We start from the raw sequence: 18,148 nt of genomic DNA, 5'->3' as shown, positions 1-18,148 counted from the left end.
TATTTTTTCTTGTTTCAATAGTTGAAATGAGTTTTTACTTCAAACTGACAGTTTATTGAAACCATTCGCCCAGTTTAACTGGAGAACCACTTTGGATTTGGATTAGAGTAAGTATTCATCCCTTTTCCTACTAAATTGTCTCACAAACTTTAACTGCTTCATCTATTATTTATACTTTGTTTAAAAGTGTAGTTTAAACACACTTCATCTCATCAGCTCAAATATTATGCCAAGAGTTTAGAAACCATTTCCCATCAATGCATCTTTAGGGTGACAGACAACTTTTAAAATGTCAGGGCAAAGAAGAAAATGTGATAATTATCCTGTAAATTCCTGTCGGAAGCTTTACTTTTCTATAAGTGCCGTCATGGTTTGAGGCATAGTTTGTAGGTAGGCTTTAGTGTGACACTCACCGTTAACAGAAAACTCTAATTCAATGTTGAAACAGTAAGTCAATGAATTGTTTAGTTGTGCAACAGGAATTTGATAGCTATTCTGATAGTAAGTTATTTGTTTGGGTCATTTATCAAGCAAAAATTCCAAACATTCACTAGTCAAAGAATCTGGTGCTTTTTCCTCTTTGAGACTGTGATGCTAGGTAAACAAAACAGCTGCTACGTCAGGCACTGGGCAAAGTGGGAAACTGAGATGGGGTTTTCTGCAATTTATGGACTAAAAGATTAATTAATTGCAAATATAATTACAGATTAAAAGATTAAATGAAAATAATTGCTGGTTTCCTACTTTTGTCATAGTTTTTTTTTTGGGTTTTTTTTGTTTTTTTCATCACCCAAAACAGAAACTGTCTTTTTATGTCCTCACTCTTTCCATCTTTTTTTTTTGCAATTTACACCGTTTTTTTCACTCAGCTGTTGGAAGTCTCTGCTGTAAGATCTTGTATTCAAATCTAGTAATAATTTCAATACACTAGTCATTGCTACAGAAAGACACAACAGCTCAAAACCAAACAGATGAACTCCTGTACAGAGGATGTTGTGTTTATTCTGCTGTGTGTTGGAGGTAGAAAATATTTTAGAATAAAACTTTATTGCTTTAGAGGTCATATTGGATCATAGAAGACTGTTGTATCTTGAGTGCAATAAAAAAATGTGCAATAACAAATAATTTATTTCTCCTGTTATTTTATGTAGGTAGCAGTGATAGTGAATGGATGGAGGTGGAGCTGCAGGAATTCAGTGCAGCTGAATGATTAGAGGACATTTAGTCCTTGACTGCCATCTAATGGAGTAAGACAGAAAAAACTCTTGATTGCTTTGTCCTACCCTGCCTTTCCTGCAGCACATCATACAGTGTAAAACCATAACATTTGTAGCCTGGTCAGTTCACAAATGTTACTCCTGGGATTTCATCATAACGCTTTTTTTCCAGGATACAGATAACTTATTTGTTAAAGTTAAAAAAGTTGAGTTGAATTGGTTGAGCATTTGGCTTTTTATAAGAATGAAAGAGCAAAACTGCAGGTGAATTCAAGATTTCTGCTCTCAAGAACTACACTGTTAAACTACAGCAATTATGCCACTGGTTCAGTTAGTTCAGACATTACACATTAAGTCACCAATAAGAACGGTGTCCTCTCAGTGTGCTATTAAAATTAGATTATTAGATTAATTAATTAACTCTTAAGAGTTCATTTCTCCAATGTTATTGTCCAATCTTCATTAAAGAAAAAAAGAAACAAATATCTTCTGCAAATTATAGTGCTTAGTATTTTATTTTCCTGAAGACAAATTTCTTACAATAAAACATTCCATCACAATCCAAATGAAAGTCCATCCTAAGAGAATTCACCTACCGTGTAAACCTATGATCATGGGTTAAACATTTTTGTTTTGAACAGTTCTCTTCCAAAGCTAGAAACTAGAAAACCATAATATGGTATTAAAAATAATTATATATAATTAAAATATGACGAAAGGTTAACTTCCTTCTTGTTTACGACTTTCCAATAAATGCAGCCTAGAAGTTGGATATTTGGTCCATCGTTACTTAACCAGTGTTTGAGATGCAGCTCCAGAATTTGCCTCTTAATCACACCCTTTCCTGTTTCGAGGTTTGGAAGAGAGCGGCTCAGGTTGATCACAGGATTAACTAGAAAGCAACTTCCACTTAAGTCCCAAAATGTCCCACACAGGTACGCAAACATCGATGAATACAAAAACAACCAGCAAAATATTCTAGTAGCCACTGTCTCTATATAACAATAAGTGATGAGAAAATAAACCCAAGTTATACTCGTGTAATGCTTTAGTAATTGTTAGTTGGCTATTGAAACGACATGATAGCATGGTTAATTTATATTACACCACTTCCCAACACCTTTGCTGACCTAACGCTGAGACAACTACATAGCATATGAGAGTGCAGACATTTACTGAGCATGCACTTGTTTAGCTGTAGAATATGCAGTTATTGAAGCAGACACTGCACCTGTCATTACTATTTATCCCTCTGCCTTTGTCCCATCTATCTACAGCACGTTTCAAACCTTTAAATACTGTTTCTGTTTGAGGTAAAGTAACTGCTTTAGCAGTTCAGCCAGACTTTTTCTTTTAGCCTTGCCACAGAAGGAAACCATTGCATAAGAAAACTATGAAAGCAGTGACAAAAACAGCCGTCTCTCAATAGGACTATACATATACACATTTTTCTACAATATGGAGCCATCCATAATTGCTGCCACAGTCGACCATCTGTAATAGCATTTTCTGAGAAATTAAATTTACAGTCTCGCACATTATCTGCCGACAGAACCTGAACAGCCTCTGCTATAAGTCCCTGTCATTCCAGCATCCTGCAGGAGCTCTTATATTGCTTTTACATTGTCAGCAAGTGACCATCTGCAAGGTCGCATAGTCCTCCATTACATTATAATAATCTAGTGGTGTCACAACATCAACAGATATTGGATATTGCATGATCAGCAAACTGCTAGAACACAGCAGTGAAGGCTTTTATCCCTATACCTGGCTGATAATGCAAGTAGATTTCATTTTTGATTCGTCTGGAATCATCATCATAACATTATCACATCTGTCTAAAGAGGGCCAGTCGTGCAGATCGAGTTTTTCAGTCAAGTATTAGCATCAAGTCTGCTTTGTCTCTCTGCAGTCATCAGGACCAGAGTTTTGTCAAAAAGTCCCCAAAGCCTGAATGAAACGTGCACGTCAGTATGTCCTTGTGCATCCTCTTGAGCTCTGTGCAGCTCGAGGAGCCACCAGCACACAAGAGTCAACAACCAGACTCAAGTCTAACCTGCCATCCCTGAAGTCCTTCAGGCTTTGGAGACACTCTGACATGCATGTCAGGGTTTCTAATCATAGTTCCTGCTTCTGTGTGTGTTGGTGTTTGGCCAGTGGCAGTGGATGAGATGGAAATTTGTTTACAGTCTCAGCAGATCCGTTTGACTCTATCAAGTTAACCCCCACATATCAGCAGTGCCATAAAAGAACATGGTTGTGGATTTTTTCCATAAAGATGAGATGGGCACTAATAAAAAGACCATTACATGACCATTCTTCTTCCAATTTGTACATACTTAACACTATTATATACCATAGAAATATATAAATACTATAAAATGTCTTTTTTCACGATAAGCAAGCATTGGCATGCTACTTGATTCCAACAAGCTCTATTTCTGCTCGTTATAAAATCAGTACACTGCAGGATAGAGACAAGGGTTTAGCAACTTTGTGTAGGTCTATGTGTAAAAAGGCTGAACAGGAAGTCATAATTTGGCTATTTATGCAGTGTATGTTGTTGAAATTCAGTACTGCTCAAAATGGCTATGTGGCAAACAGGTGAAAATAAAAATCTATGGGTCAGAATCTGAGCTTGGAACTGTGTAACAGTCATATCTGAAGCTAACTGAGGCCAGTCTGGTAAGATATACTTCCCTTTTCACAATTCATCGTCCGTTCTGAACACACTCCCACTTAGGTCAGCTCGTCAGGGGCGTTTATTATCTGTCTCGTAGGGTAAACCATACTGCTGTGGGACGGTTGAGTGCTGAGTGTGTGCAGGCAGGAGCGGCCATCACGATGGCGGGGCGTTCTGGTTCTGGTATATGGATGCCTTGTCTTTCAACAAGTCCAGACATAGATGACAGCTCCAGCTCCCTGAGTACCAAAACATCAGAAAGGAACCATTAGTGTCAGAGATGTTTGAAGCTGTTGTTAACATTGACTTTGGCTAAACTTTATCCTGTATCTCCAAGAGCCTAAAGTAGGCGAGGCAGTCCACCGACTGATTTATGGATGAAAGCCATCCTGACAGGACAGCTCAATATCGAACCTTAATACTTTTTTGGAGCTGAATGAAAGTCGTCTGTAGCAGTCACTGCCAAACAGCTGTCGAATAGCAAAGTTGGCTTCAAATCAGTTTCATAATCTTGTTTATTTTTTCATTGATCAAATAGTACCTGATATAAATAAACAATCTCCCACTTTTAGAGGATATTATTTTAAAGCTCTTGAGCACCTGCTTGTGTTTAGAAAAGATTTGACATTTGAGAAGATGGTACCAAACCCTTCCAACAAGAAGCTAATACATTTTCAGGAGCTACTAAGGATGTTGAATCAGTCAGCGTTGATACCTTCAGTGCAAAAACAAGCAACACAAGCAGACAAATTTCAGTGTTGTCTGACTCGAGGCTTTCAGGTTCTGTTAAATGTTGTACAAGCTTGGCTTACTGGGGTCAAGATTACAAATCTTCTTTTTCCTTTACTCAGCTTTGACAAGACAAAAATATGTGGGATATTTTTGGCACTTGCACAGTGCTAGCTCTACATCGCTGTCAGTACTCCACAGTACACTTCACTCAGTTTTGACTTTAGTTTTAACCCTTCACCTGAGATCAAGCACATGCCTTCATTATTTTCTACTAAGCCGAACACTGTTTCTTACCCTCTGGAGGTTCAGACATGGGTGGGTTGAGACAGTACATGTGATAGCCTCTATCACAGTCGTCACAGAACAGAAGCTGATCCTGGAAGAAATGAGACAACAAAAAACACTTCAGCCCTCTGCCCAAACGACCGTAGACCTTGAACTTAACTCGGTGGTTAGCACATAACATGTGAATATGGGAAAACTCACATCATTCTCTGACGTGCCGCACATGTTGCAGCACTTGCACTCTATGCACTGCCAGCGGTACGTCTTCACAGCGGCCATCATCACAGGAGTGAACTGCAGGCAAGATGGGTGGCCTGCAGCCAAAACAGTTTTATCACTTTATTAATTCCACTCTTACATCTGCATAAATAAACTGTTTTCCCTTTTCCTTTGGCTACTCTACTTCAGCATCCATATATCGACATCATACCTGAGCGTCCACAGTCGGAGCAGGACACCAGCTCCTCTGACTGACCGGTCTTGTGATTGGTTTTGGAGTCTCCGAGGCAGAAATCACAGTAATTATTAGGCAACGCGAGACCATCTGGGCCTTTCTTGGGAGCTGAGAAGCAGGATGAAAACACCCAGAAAGCATCAGCGCAGTTACTCGAAAGTCAAACAAGGCAACAGACATGAGTGTCCAGGAGTGACCCCAGAAACTTAAAACTGGAATCCCTGTATCAACCTCGAGTCCTTGTCACTTACTTTTAGGCTCCTCAGGCAGCGGCAAGGCAGGCTCATTGATCTCCATCTCTTCCTTCTCCTCACCCTCCTCCTCTGCCAGGTGGGAGTGGGCATAGTGGTAGCTCAGGCCTGGACGGTTCTTGTAGCGCTTTCCACAGACTGCCACCAACACCAGAAACACAACATGTATGAAAACAACGAAAGCATGAGTAACGGCCATGTTATACAAGTCAGTGGTGAGAGGAGGGTGACTAATGGGAAAGCATGACTAGTTCTTTATGGTGCTAATACGGCATTTTTCACTTCTGACCAAAATACACGGTTAGTGCTGCTGAAAGTAACAAACGCTTGCTATGATTATATCTTTTCTATCACCCAGCTCGTTGAGTCTTTTATGGTGACACAGGGACTTAAGAGTTTTGCTGTAATAACCAAAGCCCTATAGTTTCCTACTTAAAACATAGCTTTATATACTGTACATGAGCAGGGTCTATTCAAACGTTTAACTCCTGTAGTTACATTATAATAATCAGTAAGTAATGAGTCAGTATTTTTTGGTGGCAGCAGCAGCAGTTACCAAGATGTCCTTAAATCTAAAAATATATCTACACAGACTCTGAAGACCCTACACACAAACAAAACTTTGATCTGTGCACCATCTGTTCTATTCTTTGATGTGGTGAAATGAAGACGTGTGAAACACAGAGGAAGTTGCTTAAGCCCAAAATGTTCTTGTGGTCTCCCGCTTTTTGTTTAATACTGAGCTCAGTATGACATGATATGTTGGCATAAACTGAAATCAGAGGTGAAGATGAACAGGTTTGGGAATATGAAGGACATGCTCTGTTTTGAGACATGCGTCATCACATCCTCTGTGGTAGCCATGTATTTAAGCAGAGCAAGATAACATCTTAGCCGCTCATGCCGCCACACATACTGCAGTTAGGAAATGAGACACTGAGTAACTGCAGATGTGTTCAATTTAAGACAAGTTGCTGACACGCAGCACCTCGCCACTGTTTGACTAACCGAAGACTAAGAAATGTACGTGTTTCATCTCACGTAATTTCATTCATCTCTCTAAAAATTATATACACAATTATATATATTATATATACAACCTCTCTAGATTAACACCAATGAGTTTAACAATAGCTCCTTACTGCTGTGAATATTAAGGTTTTTTGATATATCTGAATTTATATTCATCAACCAGAGGGGTGAGAGAAGCCAGTGGAATTGTATAAGTAGGATTTACTGACTTTAGGAGGACAAAGATGCCACTGTGTGCAGCCGTTGTCACAGGGGGTGTGTGAGGTTTGTCATAAGATAACATCCAAAGACAAAGTACTTCTTCTTTCACTTCCAGAAATTCTCTCATTTTCATTTCCTCAAAGGCTAGTGTCATATTTCTTCCAACTGTCATCTATAGGAGTGATTACTCTATTGCATTGTTTTCTCCAGAGCATCTTGGCAAAGTTGTACAAGACACAGCTGATCACATGCTGCATGATTGTGTACGGTGGCAGAGAGATGTGAAAAATACTCCCCAAAAGGCAAAACACACATCGAACTGACTCAAAACCAAACTCAGAGGCAGCAGTTCACTCGAAAACATGAAACATGGAATGAGACTTTACAGGGTGCCGAGATGGTGAAAAGGAAAAAAAAAACTGTAATGCAGTCAAATTGCACACATTAAGTAGCGAGACAAAAGACAAAGCACAGAGAGAAAAAAAAAGTAGCAGGATCCAGCTTCTAGTTTATCTAAATCTGTATTACGTTAGGGGCCAGATTGGGGGGAAAAAATTACTTTCATGGGCCACAGCTCATCTTTTGTCGGCTGCGATGGCTCATATTTTCTGCTGATTACAGACAACAGTTTAATTAGGGTGTATAATAACACGGCCTTGACCTTTTTTTCCAAATCTAGTTAATTACATTTTAAGTAAATGGTGTAGAACAAAACATTTACCCTATGAACTGAACTACACAAACAGCAAATCTACTTGATAACAGACAGAAAATAAAAACAGGCACTGAAGACAAAAGACAAGGCAGACTGGAGTAAAAAGGAATGAGAGAAATATACCTCTTTCAGAAGGTTTTGAAATATGCTTTTGTTTGATAGTGTCTGAAAGAGAGAAGAGAAGGAGAAGAGACAGCACAGACAGAGACTCAGAGAAATAGGCTCATAGACTGACAGAGGATCAGCCAGTCAGTGCTGCCCTACTGAGAGCTACAGCTGAAAGTGAAAATGCTTCACAAAAGAGGAAAAAACACATCAAGCAGTACAGATACGCAGTTTGACAAAACCAAAGAAGTGGAAGGAACCCCCACCCCCATGGAAAAATTTGAAATGCAAGTATAAGAAATGGTTGATATCATAATGACAAAGAAAAAAAAAAGATAGTGCTAAGCCTGGACTAGCGTTTTCGACAATCAAATACAGGCAGTCTAAAGAAAGAGCAGAAAGATGGAGCAGAGAGAACATTACGAGAAAGGGGAGAGGATGTAAAGGAAGATGATAAAGAATGAGGACTGGGGCAAAGTCTCGCTGGATTAGATTATAAACATTACAGCTATTAGTATCTGCAGTGACCCTCTACTCCGACCTGAGTTCACATGCTCTGTTCTCCCTCATCAGGACTCACTGTCACAGGCGTACGGCTTGTCTCTGTCCTCCAGTGCTGCTGTATCCAGCTTCTTCCTGCCACTGCCCACTCCTCGACCCTGAGGACAGAGATACTATTAAAGTCAACAGTAGAGGTGGATTTAGAAAAAAAAAGAAAAAACACCAACGATTTTTCATTGAACGATTCAATATCAATTCTTAAAATCCCAAGATCAAGCTTTGCATTTGTGCTTTTCCCCAGTAAACATGGACACCTGCTGTCAGTGTTACATTTATGTTGAAATTACTTGTTGAAAGTGGTTCAGTTAACACTGCATGATATGTAAAATGGAAATGCAATGGAAATTGAGTTATTACAATCTGCACAAAAAGGTTGTTTAAGTTAAAAGGTAATGTGGATGATAGCTGCTGTATGAGGTGTCTTCAGTCGTGACAGTCTAGTAAAGGGAATAACAAACAGTATGTGGAACCGTTTACAGGTGGTTAGTTGATTCCATCTTTGAGAAGGACAGACTGAAAAAAAGACTTCCGTGCATAGCTGAATGGGATAGCATTTATTCTTTTAAAATATATATCTACAATGAAGATAAACATCCTTGAAAAAATGTTTTGCACATGCAGGCCAACAAAAACACAGTTATGTTTTAGGCATGTTGCATTTACCAAGGAAAATAAATCTAATAATAAACACTTATTAGCAGTACATTTGTTTGCAATTTAGCCTATAATGTGCATTTTACACAAATCTGAGAAAAGCTTTATGCAACATTGTTTTTTTACCTACTGTAAATGAATCGGGCTGGACTTTGTGAACTGAAATTAAATTGGGAGATCAAGGCCAATATCCAGGCCTAGTCAACAGAGGGGCCCTGTTCAGACCTGGTATTAACACGCGTCCTCAGTGATCAATCACAAGTGGTCAGCTCCAAGTACGTCTGTTCACATCTGGCATTAAAATGCATCTCTACATGTGTCTCAAGTGACCACTTGTGATCGGTTCTCACTTCCCTGCTTCATATGCAAATAAACAGGTATATGGACTTGTTTTTAGCTAATCCGACGGACCAGGTCCATTGTCAATGTGCTTCTATGTGTGTGTGTGAGTGAGAGAGAGCGGTTCGAGGGGGTTGAGTAAATAAATGCTGTGCGCACAGTTCTAAAGTGAAATAAGGGTTTATCCATTAGAAATAGTAAAATATTTTCGGTTCATTATGAAAATGTGACGGGACTCATAAGACTGTGGCAGAGGACGTCAGTAGAGTAGGCGGTCTTTCAATGTGGCCAGGACGCATTTGCGTTCACACTCCTAAAAGAATGTGGCCACATGTGGCCCAGACCACCTCTGAATATGGTCTGAGTGATCAGATTCGGTGTGGTCACACCTGTACTTAGTCCACTAGTGATCAGATCACTCAGGACGGATGTTAATCCAGGTCTGAACAGGGCCACAGAGTCAGGATGGACTTAAGAGGAGGTGTATTTATGTCTGAGGCAGTTATTTACCTTCCCTTTCCCTTTGCCTCTTCTTTTAGGTGTGTCTTCCTCATAGTCTTCGTCATCTAAGTCGTCTAGGAAGTCATCTGGCTCAAGGATTCTCTATGTTGAGGCAATGAGAAAATAGGGCAAATAATTATAAAGTAAAATAATTTTCTTGAATCCAAACATATCTCATTCCTTATGCTGAAAGCAAGAACCTTTCGAATCCGAGTCGCAGGGTTCAGGCCTCCAGTGTAGTCACTCAGGTTTGAATCTTCTTCAGACCCTCTGAGCTCCGTGGTCGTCCGTTTGTCCAAAGAATCTCCCTTCAGCAGGGCCTCCAGGCTGCTGCCATCTGACGACAACAGAGCATCCTTCTTCACTCCTAAATCTAGCTCTATGGATAAAACACAAAGATGCAAGCACAAAAAAACAAACATATATTAATATACTTTGATGCAAGCACATGTAGTGCTGCTGCTTATAAGATTGACTCTTAAAGTCACATTCAAATATGAAACCATCCCATAAAACATACATCGTATACTTTTTCATTTCAGCAGCGGGAAACCCGGCAGTTTTTCTTAACTTTCTCGAAAACATAGCCGTTAATAGCTTTTTTTCTTAAAGGTTGACATGGTAAAATGTAGACTGAGCTGAGCTGAGCTTAATGCTGTCGTCGTACCTGACTTGACAGGAGGGAAGATAAGCCGGGGGTCCTCTGGAGGATGAGACCGCCGTTTCTTCCTCCACCTCCTAGACGGGTAGGTGTAGAGCTGCCCTGGAGCCATGCCTGAGGGACGTTAAAACAGATCCATCTACATAACACTGAATATTTAAACACAGAACCCGTCAGCTTTTTTACAAACTTACAGAAAAAAAAACCCATTTGTTTTTCACTTTTCTTAAAATGGTATTTGCCTTCTAAGTCTTATTAGGGGGCGCAGCTGATTGCAAACTTGATTAGATTATGATTACCAGCAGTTTGGTTTGTTGCATTTTTTTAAGCATGAATGTTACGTGTGTATAATAAAAGATGACTTTTTTGCCCAAAAGGTTTGCTCTACACACAATTGCTATATTGAGGCTACATTTTTTTATACAACTTCCTCTACATCATTTCACTCTTGCCCATTCGTCCAACTCTAACAACTCTGGACTAATAATGATCTCATGTAGACTTTATGTTCAGGCCATTCCAGTAAACCCGTTTTCTGTCTCACCTGGTCCCCTGTGTCTCTTTTCCATCCAAATGTAGCAGTTGCTCTGAGCTACACCGGTCTGAGAGTCGAGGAACGGCATTCGGACACTCCTCTCAGCACAGAGCCTCGCATTGTAGTTGTGACATTGCTCCATGGCATCTCTGTAGTACTGCTCTCCCAGCCTGACAGAACAAAACCACAGTCAGATGCTGGTTATAACGGTCATGATGGTTAAAACACAAAAATCAGCAGGTGTGGCTTTATCAAAAGCAGTGCAGTCCTACTTTGGATTTCTGAACCTCTCTGTTAAGTTTTTTTGTCCGTCTGTGTTGTGCTGCCACCTTAGAAACCGCTCACTCACTGAAATTGCCTCTGTACTTCAGAACTAAATCATTTGTCAGCAGGTGCTCTTTGTTGGTACATCAACAGCAAAAAGCTTGGTAGTCAGCACAGCACGGTGTGTTCTGTGTTTCCATCATAAATATACTTTGCTCTTTGCTTGTTCCCTCTCAGGACAGCTAAAGGCTGCATTGCTCCCAAGTGCCACTAGTAGGATCATGACAAATAGACCTTACAGCTTCCTCAAATCTGTCTCGCTTGTCATCCAACGGCTGCGACTATTGAGGCTGTCAGGGTGCCCTGAAGCAAGGCACTTTAATGTGCACTTTAATGTGCACTTTAGTTGCAGTGAAGCAGATGAACCTTAGTGAGAGAAAAGTGGGTTTACTACAGGGCATTCAAAAGATATTCAGACACCTTCATTTTTTTCACATTTTATTAAGTTGCAGCCTTAAGCTTTTCCCCTCATCAATCTACATGCAATGTCCCATAATCACAAAGCGAAAACAGAATTTTAGAAGTACTGGGAGTTTCTCCCATCTCGACATAGGATGCCCGGGGCCCGATTGCTCAGTTTGACCAGGCTAAACGTCTTACATATAAGTATTATGGAGGCCTCTGTGCTGTTGGGAACCTTCAGTGTTGCAGAATATCTTTTTGTAGCCTTCATCACATCTGTGCCTCCACGCAATCCTGTCTCTGAGCTCTGCTGACAGCTGGCGTTCGCTCTGATACGCACTGTCAGCTGTGAGACCTTGTATAGACAGGTGTGTGCCTTTCCAGATCATGTCCAGACAACTGAACTGACCGCAGGTGGACTCCAACCGAGGTATACAAACACCTCAACGACGATCAAGAGAAATGGGAGCCACCTGAGCTGAAATTTCAAGTGTCATAGCAAAGGGTCTGAATACTTATGTCATCGTGATATTTCAGTTTTTCCCTTTTTAATAAATTCACCAAAAATCTAAAAATTCTGTTTTCACTTAGACGTTACGGTACTGAGTGCAGAGACTGGTGAGGGAAAAATTATTTTTTAAATATTTTAGCCTAAAACCACAACATAAAAATGTGAAAAAACTGAAGGGGTCTGAACACTTTCTGAATACACTGTATGTAGTTGTACTTTGATGACCAATCTAATTATTAATGTGTTGTAAAGATCATTTAGTTTAAAGTTGTAAATCTGTCTGTGTTGCCCATCTGCTATCTGGCCAAGAGTAAACCAGAAAGGGGAAGATATTTTCGTGGAAAAACATCTATCATAACTTTCTTTCTTTCAACGCCATGAATACTACTTTCTACATTATTTTTCAGTATTGTTTTCCAGTGGACAGCATTTAACAATGAGTTAAGGACTCAGTGTAGAAGTTGACAAAGTAAGTTGGACAGACACTCAGGTATCTAGTTGTCAGGTAAGTCTCATGTTACCGTGGTTACTGAGGACTTTGGCTGTTGCCAGAAAGAAGGTCCAACACCGAGACAACGGAAATAGAAACACGTTCTGGTACAGGGTCACGGAAAACTTTAAACTTTACATTTCCCGAAGAAATTTCCTGAGAGATGAAGGCAGTGGCGTTGAAGGCCGGCTTTCATTCATTCTGGACTAGTTGGCCAGTCGGCTCAGCCTGCGCTAACAACGTTGGCCACAACTACTCTCTTTAGCTTGTTAGCCAGCGGGCCACCTAGCTGCTGTACCTACTTCACCGACGCTAGCACCGCGGGCAAATAAGAGCTTAAAAAGGCAAAACAGGTGAACACAGCGTCTCTCTGAAGATATTTACGATCAAACCGAGGCTTGTTCTGTCGCTCAGACTTGTTAGTCCTGTTTCAGAAACGTCAACTGCGTATCTGCTAACTTACACTCGCATACCAGGATGTGAGCAGCCACGACGGTTCCGACAGCTTTGGCTAACCCCACGAAGTCAGTGGAAACGTCGCTAAGCTAGCTAGAGACACGGTCGGCGGCAGGATGAGACGGACATTACGATGTGACCGCCGTGTGAGTCAACTATCCCGGTGTGAGGTGTGAAGAAAAGTCCAACACTTACAGTTTGACAACATTCTCAACAACAGCTGCCATCTTGCTTTATTACACGGGGTGAGTGGCCACGGTTAACGTGTGCCCTCTGTGAGGACTTGTAGGCAGATAGAGCCGGGACGTGATGCCTAGCGCCCCCTACTGGCGGACATGTGGGATACATTATCCTACATAACATTAATATTATCCTCATATCATTTATATATATACCAAATTAGTTCAACGAGAGAAAGGCAGGTATCTTCACTTATGCTGCCTGATTGAATTTCTTCTAAACTGCGCTTCTCTTAAGCTAGTTGCAGCTGTTAGGACAGGATATTGACTTTTTTTGTTGTAAATATTTTAGTAGGAAGTGCACCGATAGCATAAAAAGCGTAAATAATGAAATGAACTAGTACCATTTCTGCAGAAATTGCGGTGGGATTGCTGCCTCATGCATAAACTGAAGCCAGACTGTAAACAGTCCGGGCCCTAACTTGAATAAAATAAAATAAAATATACAATATGACAATAAACATTTCCTGTCCAGCAAAATCAGTTTATGCTGGTGAACAGGACAGGCAGGTCAATCAAACAATCCATCAGTGATCTCTGTATTCCTTCACTTTTACCAAATTACAACCAGTGCAGGGTGAGGCTACACTGACAGGTTTTCTGTTCATTGCTAGATATTCATCTTTGTTGTTCTCATGTAAGCCAGCAAATCCATTCGTTAACATGGTTCATTTAAAAAGGTTTCATTGTGAATGTAATCGTAAACATTTGCTTTTACAGGTTTTATTTGTTGACTGAGTACCGTGAAGGAGATGTTCTTTCAGTGCCTCTATGCCACTTTTTCAATATATACAGATCATTTTATCTTCCTGGGCCAGTATTTGCTGAGGCACCATACTCATCCTCTCCTACATTTCAGTACAGAGATTATAACCAGTGTTTCTTTAAACAAGTCTCACTGAAGGCTGGCTCTGCTCGTCAGATGATGGTATTCTTCCCAGCATCCACTGATGCACCATAAACCTGTTGTATGTTAGCCATCACTCAGTCATCCTTGACCTCATTTGCTGCAGTTGCGTTACTTATTGACAGCGCTGCAGCAGCTATCTTTCCCACATCCTCTACACTCAAACTTTTATTTTTTAAATCTACAGACCCATTCTGATCTCATCTTGCTGGCATTTAAAAAAATCTTTTATGAACCAATGATTGTCTTGCAACAACAGATGTACTGATGGCTGACAAAGTAAAGGAAAAATGGACATTAAGTGTTTTATTGAGGTCTCAAGACACCACCAGCCACCAGAACAGCTTCAGTGTTTTTTGGCATACATTCTCCATGTCTCAGGGTATCTACTGGAGAAATGAAAAATAGTTTTTCCAAAACATAAATCCTCATTTGCTGTTTTGATGAAAGATGTTTAAATTGTGTGTGTGTGTGTGTGTGTGTGTGGTTGGAGGTGGGGAGATGGGGAGGTGGGGGGTTGCTGCAGCTTTTTGCAGAGCTAGATTGTATTTTGCTTGCATTTTTTAGGGGAACTCCACTGCTTTCAGTTTAGTCATGATAGAGAGTACTCAGCCTGTGAGAATAGTTACACAAAGCTTTGCAATGAGTTTTTACAAAGTATAAAAGAAATATTTTTCAAGAAATTATTATGGTCTCAAGGCTTAAAATCTTTAACAGAAAGCCTGTACAACAAACTGGATGTGGGGTCTGAAAGAAGGCGCCATTTAGGAGGCAAGAGTGTAATGAAAGCTGCTTTTGAGTTGCATTATGGAAAATGTGGGATCCAACATTTTTGGATATTGACTCACGCTAAGATCTGTACCCCTTTAACCAGTCAGAATCAGTATGACATGCCACCCCAAAAACCATAGCGCTTTTTTCCTAAAAATGTTTGTGATAACTATACTTTACCCCATTTATAGTTGTGGTATATTGAGATATACAAGTAGGCAGTTTGAGCCATGGATGAAAATTCGGCATTTTACAGGTTTGCCAACAAACCATCATTCAAATATCAAATGTGTTCTCTCTCCAGCGCCTAACAGAATAAAGCAGTGAAGCAGTGGCTAACCTTTTTTTGACATAAAACACCAACATCATGTTTTTGATTAAACCATGTTTTATTATTCCTAATATTAGATGTAGATACACAAGTCAACAAACATTATTTTCAATTTGTAATGAAAATGCTCCACAGCACACTGACATCGTGTGGAAGGGTCTGGTATTACAGACACGTACCTGAAAATGGACAGCAGTTATAATTTTTGCAATAAGTTGCATTAGTAACAGTAGTAGTAATAGTAACAACAGTAGCAATAATGATAATAATAGCAATTAATAATAGTAGTGGTATTAACAACTCTGAATTACAGAGGGAGGAACAGACATTCGTCAAAAGTAATGAGAAATGAAGGTAGTCGGACAGGCTTATCAAATGCTGCAAGACAGACCACTGGATGAAAAAATACAAGCTCCCACTAGACAGCAAATATCCTGCCTTCTTCTAAAAAAGGAAGCTCAAATTGTCACCAGTCTGTTTTCACTCATATCTAATACTCAACAAGTAAAGGTTGTATTTTTTCTTCATTAAGTACTCCATTGTTACAAGCACTCTCATAACCAAAAACTCATCTCTTTGACATCAATAATACATACTTTCCAAATTCTGGTCAAAGCTCACCAGTAGCACAATGTTATTTTAAAAGGATGCTGTATGCAACATCAAATCACAGCCAGCTGAGGACATTTCCACAAGACTGGATTGCCAGGGTCATTCTGCATTTAATATACAGTACGATATTAATGTGTGAGTGTGGAGAGAGAGCTTGTGTACAGTATGTCAAGTATGAGAAATATTTTTGCTTCACATGACCAATTTGGCCAAACTAATTTGAATCATCACACATTCAAATGAGCTGATAAGAAAATACACTGTGTGACCTTTAACCTTGCACTCCCTAACATCAACTGGATGCTGTGCCTGATGTCCAGAGCAGAGAAAAGGTAGCAATAGTCACTAAAACAGCTCATCCACTGGGGAAGAATGACGCCTCCATTCGAAATTGTGCACAATGTACGCTAAATGCGTTGGCTCACTTATGTATGCAATGACCTTATTAACCTGGTTAGCCTTTAGTTTAAGGCTACTTAAACTAGACTGAAACTAGGAGCTCTGTCACATACTTGGGATACTAAGTCCCACGGACAGAGACAAGGCAAGTTTGATAAAGTCTGGACTGGGTGCTGTATACTAAGCCCAGTTCAATAGTCTCAAAGTGGATCTTCAGATAGTCCTCTCCTGTGATTTGGAGGGTATCTGATTTGAGCTATGGTTTCACATTCATTTGAGACTGGAAAATATAGCCAACCTGTTTAAACTGCAAGCAAATGCAAGTTTACTTCCAGCTGTTTGTTTTATCACAGCAGTTTGGTGTGACATTCCTATGAACTAATCAGCCCTCCAAGGCATGGTACACACATTCGGGCAAGTACCACCTGTAAAGTGTTACTTTCAAGATGTAATAAATTACAAATAATTGATTACCTGCAATCCTTAAAACCTCTTGAATTCAGATTTCTTGTCCAGTAACTTCCTGTTGCATTTTGGCAGTTACAAAAGGCAAATCAACACTTGGATTTAAGTGATTGACTATAAAAACAGTTACCTACCAATCCAATAGTCTCAAGATATTTATATAAAATTGCGCTACTGTCTACAGTGTCACAATATACTGTAAATGCCTTTTTCCTTTCAAACATGTACAATATTTGAGGAAACTAATAAACACTTATCTTTTTTTAACATTAACTACACTGGATTGCCATTATTTTGTTTTAGATTATTGTGGATGCCAATTGCATACAACTAGTTGCGTTCAAACCCTGAATATGAGGTGATCTTATGTTTTCAGAGCACATCAACACAGAAGAGAACAGATGCTTAGACACATACAAGTATAAACCTACATGAAGTCATGCCACATATGCAAGAGCGCAAAGCTCGTCTAAGAGAGAATTTAGGACTTTTCCCGCTCTGCCAACACTAGTGAGCAGAGCTTTCCATTGTTTCTGTCATATTGTACCTGCATATATAATCCACTGACATACATTAGATCATTGCCGCAGGGAACATTTTTAACATTCTTTTCCTTGTACTTAGAAAGCTTCCTTTAAGACTGTTTGAATGGCAGGTGGCTTTGTAAAAAGGGTTCAGTGTATCTGTAGTAGGTTCAAGTAAGGCTCAGTATACCTCTCTCTGTCAGGTAGCGCATAAAGCGCATTATTCACTGCCTCTCCAATCTCACTTCCACACCCCTCACTTCATCTGTCATGAGACCTGTCAGCTGTCCATCTGTCCTGCTAACGTGTGCTTCAGCTTATCTACAAACTGCCCCATACCTTCACATCAGTAAATGGAGAGAGAACGGAAATAGTTATTAGACAGAAACAAATAATAAAACTGTCTTGAGGAACTTCATTGATAAAGTCATCTTACATATAATAAAAACCAAAAGCAAAGAAAAGCTAATTTTATGAAATCATTTCAGTAAGATTATTTTGAGTTTGTGTCTGTTTTTTGTCTGCGTACCGAAAAGCAGCATCCATCTGGCCACGTTTGATTTGGAATAACATAGACGTGCAAAATCCACAGCACCACAATTCACACACACGCACACACACACACACACGCACTAGAAAACTAATCTCTGCTTTGTACAGAAAAAAAGAAAGTTGAAAATCAAGCAGAAAAGATCACTCAAAAGAAATAAATCAAATACAGGCAAAATTAGAGATAAAATAAAAAATAAAACCACCAATCAAATATATATATCTATATATATCTATATATA

At 39.7% G+C, this 18,148-nt stretch overlaps 1 protein-coding gene across 5 annotated transcripts; it reads right to left on the bottom strand.

Annotated features, from left to right (window-relative positions):
* Positions 1 to 1,707: 1,707 nt before the first annotated feature.
* On the bottom strand, positions 1,708 to 14,175 carry dpf2 (double PHD fingers 2). 5 transcript variants are annotated; one of them, XM_071460917.1, is made up of 12 exons: positions 13,305 to 14,175; positions 10,936 to 11,096; positions 10,398 to 10,505; positions 9,931 to 10,109; positions 9,740 to 9,832; positions 8,256 to 8,334; positions 7,694 to 7,735; positions 5,623 to 5,760; positions 5,348 to 5,479; positions 5,119 to 5,231; positions 4,927 to 5,008; positions 1,708 to 4,139 (listed from the first exon to the last, which is right to left on the bottom strand). In XM_071460917.1, exons 1-12 carry the CDS (start codon positions 13,334 to 13,336, stop codon positions 4,057 to 4,059), a joined length of 1,242 nt encoding a protein of 413 aa, XP_071317018.1. In that variant the 5' UTR covers positions 13,337 to 14,175; the 3' UTR covers positions 1,708 to 4,056. The 5 variants fall into 5 exon arrangements, with proteins under 5 accessions (XP_071317018.1, XP_071317019.1, XP_071317022.1 ...); XM_071460918.1 differs by lacking the exon at positions 13,305 to 14,175 and adding an exon at positions 13,117 to 13,298; XM_071460921.1 differs by lacking the exon at positions 13,305 to 14,175 and adding an exon at positions 13,127 to 13,298.
* Between the last annotated feature and the right edge of the window lie 3,973 nt (positions 14,176 to 18,148).

This window comes from Trachinotus anak, unplaced genomic scaffold (assembly GCF_046630095.1).
Source record: "Trachinotus anak isolate AG129_WGS33_773 ecotype Australia unplaced genomic scaffold, CSIRO_AGI_Tana_v1 ptg000024l, whole genome shotgun sequence".
Lineage (NCBI taxonomy): Eukaryota > Metazoa > Chordata > Actinopteri > Carangiformes > Carangidae > Trachinotus > Trachinotus anak.
The sequence above is the reverse complement of the archived record's forward strand: the minus strand, read 5'-3'. Positions and strand labels throughout refer to the sequence as shown.